Source organism: Myotis davidii, unplaced genomic scaffold, assembly GCF_000327345.1.
Source record: "Myotis davidii unplaced genomic scaffold, ASM32734v1 scaffold1193, whole genome shotgun sequence".
NCBI classification, from domain to species: domain Eukaryota; kingdom Metazoa; phylum Chordata; class Mammalia; order Chiroptera; family Vespertilionidae; genus Myotis; species Myotis davidii.
In genome coordinates this window covers 176607-191472 of record NW_006284331.1, presented here as the reverse complement: position 1 = coordinate 191472, position 14866 = coordinate 176607, and the positions used below count along the sequence as shown (strand labels likewise).

The 14866-nt window shown below is 38.6% G+C and overlaps 1 protein-coding gene across 1 annotated transcript in view; it reads right to left on the bottom strand.

Annotated features, from left to right (window-relative positions):
• The window catches only part of LRRC7 (leucine rich repeat containing 7), a 380912-nt gene that overhangs the window by 279141 nt on the left and 86905 nt on the right, over positions 1-14866 (bottom strand). The window contains exon 4 of the mRNA XM_006754436.1: positions 1494-1611. Within this exon, the coding sequence (XP_006754499.1) occupies positions 1494-1611 (118 nt within the window). The remainder of the gene's footprint in view (positions 1-1493; positions 1612-14866) is intronic.

Below are 14866 nucleotides of genomic sequence, written 5' to 3'. Positions count from 1 at the left end.
TACAACTCAGGCCCACCCAAGAATGCACATAATCTCCTTGGTCTTGACTTTTAGTAAAACTTCCTGTTTTTTTTTTTTGTTTTTTTTTTCTGTATAAAATACATATGCTGTATTGGCTCAGAGTCACTGTCTTTGTCCTGATCCCGGTCAGAGGACAGTGGTCCCACCCGGTTCCAGCTTTTTCCTTCCATCTCTGTGTCTGTCTCTTTCTTTCATTTTTCTCAATCCCCAGCCTCTCCTACTCAAGAACCGGACCGCTCTCTAGCCACACTGGACGCGGAGAAGAGAGACATATTTACACATCATTGAATTTTAATTCTAGTAAGAGGAATCCAGACAATACATAAATGATGTAAATATATAGTATATCAGTTTCTCTCATAAATATTATTAAGAAAATAGAGGTAGAAAGAAATAGGGTTTGCTTCTAGGGAGTAACAAGGGAAAGATCTTAAACAGGACAGTCCAGGAATTCTTAGAAATGCCATAGTTAATGTGATCAAGAAATTTTCCTAGTGTCCTTAACAGATTAAATTAAGGTCCCTATTTACCTAGAATCAAGCCAATCTTATCCAACTTTTATTTTTTTTAGGGTGCTTAAATTAATTTTTTCTTTTTTTAAAACAGCTCCATTAAGGTATAATTAATACACAAAAAACTGCACATATTTAATATGTGCAATTTGATGAGTTCTGGATATATGCAAACTCCAGTGATCCCATCACTACAATCAAGTTAATAGACACATCCAACATTTCCCAGAGTTTCCTGTGTCCCCTTGTTGGTGAGTGTGTGAGTGTGTGTGTGTGTGTGTGTGTGTGTGTGTGTGTGTGAACACTTAACAGAAGTTACATTTTTAACAAAAATGTAACATATTGTCAATTATAAGCATTGTGGGGTTTTTTATATGTTTTATTGATTTTTTACAGAGAGGAAGAGAGAGAGAGATAGAGAGTTAGAAACATCAATGAGAGACAAACATTGATCAGCTGCCTCCTGCACACCCCCTACTGGGGATGTGCCCACAACCAAGGTACATGCCCTTGACCGGAATCGAACCTGGGACCCTTCAGTCCACAGGCCAACGCTCTATCCACTGAGCCAAACCGATTAGGGCTATAAGCACTATGTTTAACATCAAGTATATCTCTAGTCCATTATGATGTCTGAAAGAAAGGACTTATTATTTTATTTTTATAGAAAATACCCCTGGTCCTTCACCACATACTGAGAATGAGATAAACAGTATAAAGGCAATAAAATTTTCTAAAATAGATTAAATAATATATCTAAATGCAAAGGGAAATCAGGCACACCAGTAAGAAAAGGGGAGAGAGGTTTTCTGTCATTAACTGATAAAGTAAGATTTAACTTTTCAATAAAGTTAACTTAGAGTTGCAACAAAATAAAAGAAAGTATCATACCATTTTCTAAGAGAAAACATTAAAACATATTTTCAGTAAAAATTATTTAGAGATGAGATGAAATCTTACCATTTTTACTGATGTCGAGTTCTTTAAGGTTAACTAAACTAGCAATGGTGGTTGGCAGACTTGAAAGGTCATTGTCAGGAATACTTAGTTTTCGTAGAGCTTGACAGTTGAACAATTGCTGTAAAAAATAATGATTAATTAGAATTCAATTTGGTTAAATCCATTCATATGTAAACTCAGTAACAAAATTCATCTTTATAAATGTGGTAGTGAAAGGGCCAGCTACACCACTCTCACTTTCTTCCACCCCAAAATTCTCTATTGTTTTCAGAATGTTTTCCATCCCCATGTTAGTACCTCACTCTTCTCTGCCGCTTAGATTCAAAACCCAAAGTATTCTACTTTTCCTCCTTCTGTTTGCCATTAATGTCCAATTTGCCACTGATCCTATAGACTTTCTTCTTTGAAATAATTCCTGGAGTTGTCCCTTCTTTTCTATTCCCTCAGTTATAAGATTACCTCAATTCTCTTTTCCTGTCACTATGTTAGATTTCAGAAAGTAGCACTTCAATGTAATCATTTTGAAGAATTGATTATATGACATGCAAAAATTGATATATATTTGAGTACATGAGCTCACATTTCTTTTGTTTCCCCCTACACTGCTCATAAATATCTAATAAATGAAACATATAACCTCTGATACTTAGTGAAAACTAGTGATTGGTTAATTTCTGCCATCAGTCTAAAGTACTAGGTGGGGAAATATGTAAAGTGAAAGCAACGGTTCTCAAATCCAGTGTGCTTATAATCACTGGTGGGTGGAGGTGCCTGTTTAAAATGTGATTGTTGCGCTCTACCCAAAGACATACTGATATAGTGGGTCTGGGATAGAAGTCAACATCTGTATTTAAAAATATATTTATTTATTTCAGAAAGGAAGGGAGAGGGAGAAAGAGATAGAAACATCAATGATGAGAGAGAATCATTGATTGGCTGCTTCCTACATGCCCCACACGGGGTTTGAGCCCGCAACCTGGGCATGTGGCATGTGCCCTGACCGGAAACAGAACTTCGACCTCCTGGTTCACAGGTCGACACTCAACTACTGATCCACACCCGGTGGGCATCAACATCTTGTATTTTAAACAAGAACTCTAGTGATCTGGTTATTCTGATGTGTGCGTTTACAGTACCATATTTTAGGAAACAAGATTTTTTAGCTATGTCCATCTTATCTTGATTACTCAAGATATGAACAGCTGGGACAGAATTTTTATTCTTTTCTGGAAGAATTATCTTAATGAGATCCTTTCTGTTTGACATTTCTAATTATGTTTTGCTAAATTTCCACAGATGAAGTCTTTGGTATCCATGACGATGCAATTGGCCCAGAGTACATTTAACTACCACTTGTTCTTACATGTAATTCATTATTTATAGGCAGAAATGATGTAAGCCATAGTTATTATTTCTTAACTCATAAGTTCTTTTAAAAAATAGATTGTACTGGTTGATACTTAAGATGAAATATATATTTTCTTGCTTTTGGTTAGTCACTTGTAGCTCCTTACATAGATTATTTGCAGTACTTCATGTAGTGCTAGAATTTCAATATGCTGTACAGAAACGTTGCTGCTATTTCTTAATAACAGTTAAAAATGTAAGTTTGATAGTTCCTACTAACAGCCAATTTTCCTTTAAAAATAGAAAAATAAATGTCTACACTCATGGTAAAAGTTAACTAAATTTTTGTCCAGTTTATATTATCCTGCAAGGATTATTACATCTATATGCAATGTAATAGTATAAATTCATAGATTTAAGGTTATAAATTCATAGATTTTTAAAAATCAACTGCCTCATGACTGTTGTTGGTCAAGTGTACTAACTATTCTTTAGTTAATAGCTTATTATAACCATTTTATGCCAAATTTAGACAACTAAATTTCAAAACAGAAAGACTTTTTTTCTGTTTTTGAAATTTAAGTCCCATCATCTCAACTAAATTCTCAATTTTTCCCATAAATTAAAAAATATTATATATATATATATATTCCTGTATTCTTCTCTAACTTTAAATGTAACCATGTTAGGAAGAAAATATATGAAAAATTTTCAATACTCTATTATACAGAGAATCCAAGACTTCTCTGGTATGGAGGCTAAGAGCATGGTGTTTGTAATCAGACTGATGTGGGTTCAATCCCCACTCATCTACTTACTAGCTGTATGGTCTTGGGAAAGTTGCTTAACATCTCTGAACCCTATCAATTTCCCCCTCTGTAAAATGAGGACAATAACATTACCTAACTTAAATGAGTTACTATTATTCATCAATTCTAAGTTTTGCATTTTTTTACATATTAACATCTTTGATATTTGGGAGGCATATTAGAATCAAGAGCAAGTTCCAATTTTTAAGGAGTGTTTCATAATGCTACTATAATAATGATGTCTTATAATCAATGGCCTTGATTTGATGAAATGAATTACTTGTGAACATGTAAAACTGATTGGCACATAGTAAGAGTTGATAACTATTAGGCATTATTAATATTTATATATGTGATACAGAAGCACATCTCTCTATATATAACCTATTTCTTATTTTCTAGATGATGAGGTCTTTGAAGGTAGAAGTCATATCTAATTCATCTTGGTAGCAATCTGTTTCACCTTTGCCTATACCCAAGTTATTAGCTTAGTACATAGTGTTTGCTTAATAAGTATATTTTACCAAATACTTAGGTAAGTTGAGGGAAAATGAGTAAAGTATTCAGTTCTAACTGAAAGCAGTACATCACTGTATTAGAAGTTTCAGAGAGGTAACAATCTTGTGGAATTTAATGTAATAATCAAAGTGAACTTCTGAATGTGAGTTATGATGTTTATAACTTGGAAAGAAATTAAAGAGATATTTTAATGATTCCTTCAAGATTTAAGCTTTGAATGAAAATGAAGTCAAGGATGATTACAAAATAACCATAATTCTTCAATACAGTATAAAATAGCAAATTAATTAATTACTAATTAGAATAAGACTGTTAATGTTTCTAGTTACCCTGTCTTTCATTTGGTACTGAAATTTCACATTTCAAAAACAGTGAAGTTGTTTTGAGTCTTGAAATATTTGTGTATTAAAGGTCTTTTTCTGGGGCTAATGGAAGCAATTTAAACTCTGACAGAAACTGGTTTGTGAAGAGCATGCAATTTAAATTACTGACTCAAGAAAGAAATGGTTAGGTGTTTACTAAGAGAGCTGACAAAAGAGAAAGGCCTGAAGATTGAAAATAAAAACACATTTGGGGCAAAAATGTATATCCTAAAAGGAATTATGCATTCATCCATGGAAAACCATTAATTGATACCTGCTACAGGCTAGACACTATGCCAAGTACAAGAGGCCCAAAGTAAACAAGCAATAGCTATTGATCTCAGATTGCTTACAAGTTAATATTCAGACAACAACTACAGTGGGGAAAATGCCAAAGTAAATATTAGGTATGGTAAAAACACACGGGTAGGATATCTGCATCAGATTATGTTCATGGTGGTGGTGGGGTTGACTCATGAAAGTATTCCCAAGAGAGGTGATGAAAAAATGGATCACCAAAAAGCCAGCGCATGTAAGCAGATGAGGAATAATACTGCACCTTTCTTGTAGCATCTAAAGATACTCCCATTCAAAATATGCATACCTCAAACTAGTTTCAGAAATTTGCTTGATATATGCAGAGACTTAGATTTTGGAATGAATGCTCTGAGTCTACAACAGCTACATGCATTTTAAATAAATTTATGGAATATTAATTATATGCTAATGGTAGACATTTAGCACTGAAAATGAAAAATAAAAGATATTGCCAATTTCTGTCCTCAGCAGTATGGTGGACAAAATTGTCAAAGAAAAACCTTTCAGTGCAACAAAACCACACACACATTAATTTTTCCAATTTGTGGTATGCAAAATGGTAACACCTTTTGCCAAATTCTAATAAAACGGAATATGTTTTCTTGTTTTATTCATTTGAAAAACGTTGTCATATTCTGGATACAAATTCTTGGACAGTTCTCTCAATATATGGCTCAACATTCTATTCTTTTTATGTTATCTATCTATCTATCTATCTATCTATCTATCTATCTATCTATCTATCAAAGCTTAAGTGACCATCATGACAGGTCTACTGAAACCAGTCTCTATGATGCACACTGACCACCAGGGGGCAGATGCTCAAAGCAGGAGCTGCCCACTGGTGGTCAGTGCACTCGCACAGCAGGACTGCCACTGGGCTCACAGCTGACAAGTGCAGCTGAGGCAGCACGAACCTCTCCCACCTCTCCCTGTAGCTGCAGAGCTACAGGGGCACAGTGGGGTCGGGATGAGCAGGAGTGGTGTGGTACCCTGCCTGGCTCAGGCTCCTCCCTGGCCACCTGCCTGCTTGGCAAACTGCTACATCCCCCGAGGGGTCCTGGATTGCAAGAGGGCGCACAACATGCTGAGGGACCCCACCTGTGCATGAATCCCTGCACTGGGCCTCTAGTCTTTTAATAAAAAGACATTTATAATTGTCAAATTTATCTGTTTTACTATGTGCACATGGTCTCCAGTTTTTTTCCTCCTGAAAGTCTTCATGCTTTGATTTGCCTCATGTAGAATTTATTTTTGAGTATGATATGAAGTAAGGGTCCATTCTTTTCCTTTTATTGATGACCAGTTGTTCTGGCTCCATTTTAAAAACAGCACCTTGTCTCTCTACTGATTTGCAGGACACGTTCTATTGTACATCTGATTTCTACATAAGTATGGGTCTGTCTCTGTACTTTCTATTTTTGTCCATCTCTCATTCCAACTGGGTCATTTGAACTCTATGAATGGGAAATGTGCTTGAGCCAGAGAAGAAGGGGAAGGGAAGTAAGAGAATGCCTGGGGAAGGAAGAAAAAGCTCAGCCAGGGTTTGTGAGAGAGGGGTAGTTCTGTGAGCAGAAGGTGGGTGGGGAGGGGTAGATTGGGAAGAGCAGGGCAGTCTTGAGAGCTGTCCTAAGAGGGATGACTCAGGGGAATGTTAGGAATGGCAAAAAATTAAAAGAGGCTCTATTCTAAACTTTGTGGAAAGGAATAGAAAAAGAAGGTTTTAGCCAGAATGTGAAAAAATGTGCAAGTCTAGGCTTTATCCTACAGGAGGTGTTCAGATGATGATTTTTATTCATTTCTGAGTCAGCCTTACGAATGCTGTCTCCAGAAAAACACACACACGCATGCATCTCCCTGGATTTCCACCAGCTGCCTTTTGGTTTGAACTGCAACTCTTCCCTGAGCCTCCAGTCTGCAGCCTCCCCCATCAGATGTTGCACTTGCTAAGCCTCCACAATCATGTGAGCCAGTTCCTTACACACACACACACACACACACACACACACACACACACACACACTTGTGTCCAATTTCAAAGGACTAGCAACTCTCTGGAAGCCCATGTGGCTGTGGACCAGGTTAAGGACCTCTGTGCTGGGTCATGAAATGTCACTTCTAAAAATGCAAATGTGATCAGGTCCATCTGCTCATTCCTTTTTCATGGTTCTCTGCTTTCTTCAGAATTAAGTTCACATTTCTTACTGTGGCTTTCAAGCCCCTTCATCTCTCCAGTTTCTCACCTTGCCATTCCCCTGTCCCTGTCTCTTCCTCACACCTTCCCCTCTCTGTCCTGCATTACCATATCTCTAGCCACACAAGGCAGCTGCCAGTTTCTGCACTCACCATGCTCTGCCTCGCCCTTGCAAATGCCAGGTTTCCAGCTGAAGCTTTTTTCCACTGCATCCTATCCCACCTCCGCCCTACCTCCTTCTCTAAGCTCAGGCCTCCCCAACTTTAAGATCATAGCTCAAGGCCCATTTACATGCTCCACTCATGCACTTTCATAAAATTCTGTATTTATCCCCACTGAAGCCTAGATGTCCCTATTTGGGGATTATTAGACGGTAAGCTTCTCTAGTCACTGTGGCTTCTTCGGTGTATAATGTGATGCTTGACACATGGCACCTTCTCAGTAAACAGTTGTTGTTTCATGAATATTCTTATACAGGGAAGTAACACATAACAAGATAGTCACCACTTGTTGGAGAGCTTAGTGAATATGTGCAAGGCACTGAACTAGATTTTAAAATATATCACCATTAGTTCTTGCAACAATGCTGGAAGGAAGGTATTATTATTCTTCCTATTTTGCAGGTGAGAAAACACAGGAAGTTCACTTTTACAAGGTCATCTACCGAGGAAGTGCCAGAGCCAGCATTCACATTCAGTTTTGTCTGATACAAAGCCATTTCTATTGCGGCATGTTGCTCCCTCTGCACTGTCAGATCGTGACCTGGAAAGATAATGGTGACAAGCGACAAGAGGCTGACTGGTAGGGGAGAATGAATAAGAGGAGAACCTTGAACCCATCCTAATGGTCCCAGGAGGAGGAGGGAAGAAGATTTAAATTCAATGGCTATTGGGAGCAACGGCCTAAAGTAGGGTTAAAGGAGAGAATGTATGTTTTAGCACGTGGCTCACCCTGAAGTGCTATACAAATGCAAACTATTGTAATTGGAATTAGCATTTTATTATCACCTTTATACTCTAGCTTGGGAAATCAAGGACGCATTAAAAACACCATGAGTGTGAATAACTGTCTATTAGAGCAGCTCCCTAGAAAACATAAGAAATAAGCTGTTTAGTTTTGCACCACAAATAAAAAATTATTAGTTGCTTGTGAATTTTTAAAAGATAAACTGTTTTCCTGAAGAGTTTCATATAAAATCATAAATATTCAATGAGAGGGTGATGGATGCCATATGCTGGCACGAGTGGATTCCGCCGGGAGAAGGACTGATTATCTAATGAGCTGGCACCATGGAGAGGCTGGTTTCTTAGAAGCTCTTCCTTTGAATCCCTTTGAATGTGTGCAGGAGACAGTGTTTCCAAGTTTGTCTGAAAGCTGGTTCAAATAGATAATTATTTTGCACACGTTGTAATAAAATGTTTTAAAATTTTCTTCAGTTTAACACAAGTGTTGATAATTATCTTTGGTGAGAAAAGAATCAACTTAAAAATAATAGAGTAAAAATGGTTTCATGTATACACTTGGAAAACTGCAAGCTTCTAATTATGGCGCTCATTTACTTTTTTCCCTCCCTCCTTCTCTCCCTCATTCTTTTTCTTTCTTTCTTCTTCCCTCCTTCCTTCCTGACTGCTTGTGCGTGTGAGCACCTCCTAAGCATCTACTCAGAGCCACACAGTGCCAGGACCCAAAGGTGAGAGAACAAAGCAGCCCCTTCCTCAAGTATACAGTCAACAAGTAGCTATAAAATAAAATAAAATAAAACCCAATGTAAAAATACTATAAAATATGCTTTGCGTATTGCCTTTTAGTCCAGAAGAAACATTCTTGGAACTTGCCCTTAACTTAGAGAATCTGGATTGTGAATCTGCCTTTCACACTAGTCTCCATGGCTCCCTCCCATTCATATCCGTCCCTTAAATGTTCCTAAGCAGGGAAGTGAGTGACTCAGAATTTTGCTTTTGAATAACAACTGGCACCTGTGACCAGAGGCAAGGCAGGTGGGTGATTAGGGAATACCCAGATGAAAATAATGAGTCTTAGTGAAGGCACTGTCAGAAGGGATGGGGAAGGAGACAGACTGGGAGGAGAAATCATTAAGACTTGGTGCCAGTCTCATATGGGCAGTCACAGAGGGGAAGGTTTTGTGGTGGGTCTCAGTAGTGGTGAGCTGTGAGCTGATGTGGGAGGTGTGGAGCCAGACAAGTGCTGGTGGCATAAAATAAGATTGCAGCTGTAGGAAAAGGGAATGCTTATAAACCCTTCTAGTGCAGTTTAGAAATATTGAATGTGCTGCAGAGATGAGCTCTTTTCTTCCCAGCGGAAAGATGGCAACTACAATAACTACCCAGCATTTTATCCTAGAAAACAATAAATATTACTGCTGTTGTTTTAAAATACAGATCTTTTCAGCAACAATTTGTACAAAGGCATTTCTCAATCATTTTTTCCCCTTTGAAACAGCAAGGTTATTTTAGCATTTGTCATTGTCTTAGAAGAAGGGAATATATCTGTTATAGTGGGATAACAGCTGTTCGTTTCAATATACAAGACATGGCACTTCATCATACACATTCTTTGTGATACCAGTTACATTTAAAAAAATTTAGGTGAAAATGTTCTTTGACTTACATATTCATGATTACTTGATTGAAATAAGCGAATAACAGCAAGAATAAAATAGGAAAAAGTGAAAGTTGAATATAAAAGCACAGCTTAAAATTTATTTTTAAAGGAATTGTTTTGTTGATTTTTAGCGAGCAAGGAAGGGAGAGGGTGAGAGAAACATTGATGCTAGAGCAAACCATCATTTGGCTCTTCCTGCATGCCCCCTACCAGGGATCGAGCCTGCAACCTGAGCATGTGCCCTGATAGGATATCCAACCAGCAACCTTTGGTGCACGGGATGACACCCAATCAACTGAGCCACACAGGCCAGGGCACAGCTTTGAATTTTTTAATTTTTATTGTTGCTAGGCATTTGGGGCAAATTGCTGATAACTCTGCTATTCTTAAGTGGTGTGTGTGTGTGTATGTGTGTGTGTGTGTGTGTCTTCATGTATATGCACGGGTTGCCTTGTTTTTTTGTTGTTGTGTTGTTTTTTTACTAACTATTAGTAAAATTTTTGGTAATTTTTAAAAGGTATTAGCTTGTCTATGGAGAGTGATCAATATGGTGTGAACAATTGGTTGAATAGCATTCATCTAGACTTCCATACTAGTAAAAGATTTTAGATTTTTTTTAGTAATCTTCACCCAAGGGTATGTTTTTTTAATTGATTTTAAAAAGAGAAGAGGGGAGAGAGAGAGAGAGAGAGAGAGAGAGAGAGAGAGAGAGAGAGAGAGAAACATCAATTGGCTGCCTCCTCTATGCTCCTTGACCAGAGATCATACCCAAAACCTAGGTATGTGCTGTGACCAGAAATTGAACCTGTAACCTTTTGGTAAACAGGGCAACACTCTGACTGAGCCACGCAGCCAGGGTAATACTAGTATAAGTTTTTGACCAGGTCAGTAAACCAAAGAGAAGATGGCTCATGGTATAGCCGGGATCTGTTCTCCACATCTAGTCATAACGGAAAAATTATAAACTTTGGTATCAGACAAACCTAGATTTGAAATCTGACTCCACCATTAACTAGCTACATACTATTGAGAAAGTTCCACAATTGTTTTCTAAGGTCAATTTATCATTAAAAAGTCCAAATAGGTCATGTTCTTGTCTTATCTTTAACAACACACTCTGTCAGGCAGACTTCCCTGACCACTCAGCTAAGTGGAATTAGTTTTCCCTCTACTGTGTTCTTATATAATCTGGCACACATATTTTTATAATCCACTTTTACCAATCCTATATAATAAAAGGCCAGAGGCCATAAGTGTCACGACCAGAACAACTGCTGGACCAGTCGCCATGAGGTGCATTGAGCACCTCTCAATCCCTCCCCTGTGATGCACAGGCTCTGATCACAGTAAGGCGGGTGGTGGGCAGGTGGGGCAGCGAGTGTGGCAAGCAGCAGGGAGTGGGCAGGCAGGGTGGTGGGCGGGTGGGCAGTGTGGTGAGCATGGTGAGCAGCAGTGGGCTACTGCTCGCGATTTCGCTCTCTGGGCTTCTAGTCCTATTATAATTATTTATGTAACAAATACTTAGTGAGATTTTAAGTTTGAACCAAACGTTACACTCATTTAAAGATTAAATAGACCAAGTCTCATAGTCTAGTGCAGTGGTCGGCAAACTCATTAGTCAACAGAGCCAAATATCAACAGTACAATGATTGAAATTTCTTTTGAGAGCCAAATTTTTTAAACTTAAACTATATAGGTAGGTACATTGTTATTAACTTAATTAGGGTACTCCTAAGGCTTAGGAAGAGCCACACTCAAGGGGCCAAAGAGCCGCATGTGGCTCGCGAGCTGCAGTTTGCCAACCACGGGTCTAGTGTCTTGCTCCTTAAATTCTGTTTCCATGGAGTAGAATAAGCATTCAACAAATATGTCTTGAAACAATAATCACATAGGTTTGGTAAGTGCAACTGTGGACATGCACTTATGGTCACATGAAGGTATAGAGGAGCGTGAGGAACTGCCAGTGAGAGAAGCATGGAAACTATGGAGGAGGTGGCAGTTGAGATGAATCTTAAAGTGGCATATGAGACAGAGGAAACAGCCTGAGCTTAGAGGCAAGAAAGAGTTTAGTGTTTTCAGCACACTTTATGCGAGAACAGAAGCAAGGGATTGGAGAGGGAGGCTGTAGCCAGGCAATGAGAGGCCTTAGTCACATGCTTTCCCCCTGCAAATTAGAGAGGAGATAGGGAATAACCTTAAATGAGATTATGGCCTGATCATATTTATATTTAGAAATATCACTGTTGGATGTGTGAAGAAGAATTGCAGGGGGGCAGGGATCATATCAATAAGGAAACTGTTCTGCCCAGCCAGTGTGGCTCAGTGGTTGAGCATCGACCTATGAATCAGTCGGGGCACATGCCCGGGTTGTAGGCTCGATCCCCAGTGGCAGGAGGCAGCCAATCAATGATTCTCTCTCATCGTTGATGTTTCTAACTCTCTCTCCCTCTCCCTTCCTCTCTGAAATCAATATATATATATATATTTTAAGGAGACTGTTCTAGTCTGTTAAGAGATGGATGAGTGCCTGACAAAGGCTCTCTTCATATGGTAGAGAGAGGTGAGATTAGATTTAAGAAAAAGCTGGCAAAATTGACAGGACTGGGCAGTTGGTTTGATGAGGAAGGTGAATAAGAAGTAAGAGTAAAGGATGACAGGGTCCTGGTATTGGGACTAGATGGTCACCCAACAGAGAACACAGGACAGGAGACAGGTTTCAAAGGGGAATCAGACGTGTTGAGTGGAATATTCAAGTAAATACAGAAAGCATGCACAGATCTGAAAACCGAGAAATGGGGCTGAGCTAGCAAAGCAGATTTGTAAGTCTTCAGTGCGGTGGCTGAGACCATGAGACTGGATGGATGTGATGACCTAGAGAGAATGGGAACATCAAGACGCTCTCACCTCCTTTCCCCTAATGTTGTTATTGTAAAAGCCACAAATGAAACTTTACTGCCCAGTCTCATGATTATCTAGTTTTTGCCTTCCTTGGCCTTCCTGTCGCATTTGACATTGTCATCACTGCCTCCCTGGAACTCTCCACGCCCTCGGTTTGGTTTCTGTGACTCTGTTCTTCCTGTGTCAGCAGCCCCCTCACCCTGCCCTGCTGCCCTGCTCCGTTTCTCCTGGGAGTTAGACCTCCCCTGTGGGCTGGTGGTACTTCACTGGCAATGACAGAAGCAGCCATTATTAATGTTAATGAGTAAATTCATGTGGTGAACACATATTATAAGCTTTTATGTAGTCAATTCTTAATTATTTCGGACAAATAAAGAGAATTTTTATTCCTATCAAAGGCCACTGACAGACAGGAAAGAGACAATTAAGGGCCATGGGAGTTATATTCAACATAATTAATCTTTATTGCCACTTCAAAAGAAGAGAACAAACCTTTAATTCATCCACTTAAAATATAAAGAAAACAGAAAACGTAACTCTCTAGGCAATAAGTACCGCGTGCGCGCATGGCGCGTGCATACACACACACACACACACACACACACACACACACACACAGGCTAAAATAAAAAACCAACAGCAAGTCTACCTACCCTGTTACCAAGAAATCAAGAAGCAGTAAAAAGGCTTTAAAAAGATAGAATATTGGTATTCTCACTAATTTCTGGTGAAGATTTTAACTGAGTTATTGCTCTTTTGGCTCATTATAGAAAATGCAAGCTGCCTCTTTGTATAGAAAGCATAAATATTTCTAGGGTTTCGTTTCAACATTAAATTTCACATAAATTTTGGAAGACTGGATATCAGCAAAAGGTTGTCTCTCTTATTATATCATTTGATTTAGAAGAGAAAATGACATCCTTTTTGTAAAGTGGGATTATCATTTCTTGTTTTATAGAAAAAAAAAAAAGCCAACTTTTTGGTGTTCTTTCAAGGTACTGCACCTCCTAACAATTGCCACCATTTATTGAAGGTTTTGTGTTTTGTAAGGACTCATGCTCATGTTTTTATAGGCATCATGCTATTTTTTTCTACAACAATGAAGAATGACCACAAAGTTGGTACTGACAAAAATAATCCTACAAGGTAGATGCCCTCTTCCAAGTAGGGGAGACACTGAGGCTGAGAACCTTCCTCAAACTGGGATTCAAATTCAAATCTGCCAGATTCTAAAGCTCCACTGCTTTTCAGTACACAGGATATATTCCTGCTAACTGCTCATCTCAGCAACCAGAAGAGCCAGTGGAGTTCTGGAGCTGAGCTTTGAAGTTAAAGCAATACTAGCACAGGTAATGCACGTGAGCTTACATCATTCATGTCCTTTGCTTCACTTTTTCCGCCCCTCTTTTTGTTAGTTCTCACCCTAGGATGTTTTTCTTGATTTTTAGAGAGAGTGCAAGGGAGGGGAAGAGGGGAAGAGAGAGAGAGAGAGAGAGAGAGAGAGAGAGAGAGAGAGAGAAATATTGATGTGAGAGAGTCACATGGCTGGTTGCCTGGAGCTTATAACTGTGATATGTGCCCTTGACCAGAATCAAACCCAGGACTCTTCAGTCTGCAGGTTGATGCTCTATCCACTGAGCCAAACCAGCTAGGGCTTTCCTATCATTTCTCATTACCTGAAGAACTGTTCATTATCTCTGAAGTTTAGTCTAGGTTCTCTAAACTTCTATCACAGTTCCTCTAACAACAGAATACAGTGAATGTGATTTTTTTTCTTTTCAATTCAGATTAAATTTTCATTTGATTCCACAACATATTCGCATCTCTCTTAGAAGTTTTAAAATTAATTGTCTTTATTTTTTTAAAAAATGTACCACATGTATGCTATGGTAGATCCTAACTCATGGTCTCATATATGTATGCATAATTTTGAAAGCAGATGTTTACATGCGATTTTACATGTGACTATGGGCCAGTTCTACGGAAGGTCAACCTCGTAATCACATTGAAGTAATTCTATGTTCCTATAACAAGTTGAGTATGACCTGACTTCCCAGGAGTCCCTGGTCAAGAATTGTATCACGAAGTGGATCTATATCAAAGAAAGCATTTTACTAATGCAGCAACTTGGACTCACTTCTAGAATGAAACCAACCTTTAAGGAATTTCTCTAGAGCAGCGGTTCTCAACCTGTGGGTCGCTACCCTTTTGGCAGTCAAACGACCCTTTCATAGGGGTCGCCTAACACCATCCTGCATATCAGATATTTACATTATGATTCATAACAGTAGCAACATTACAGTT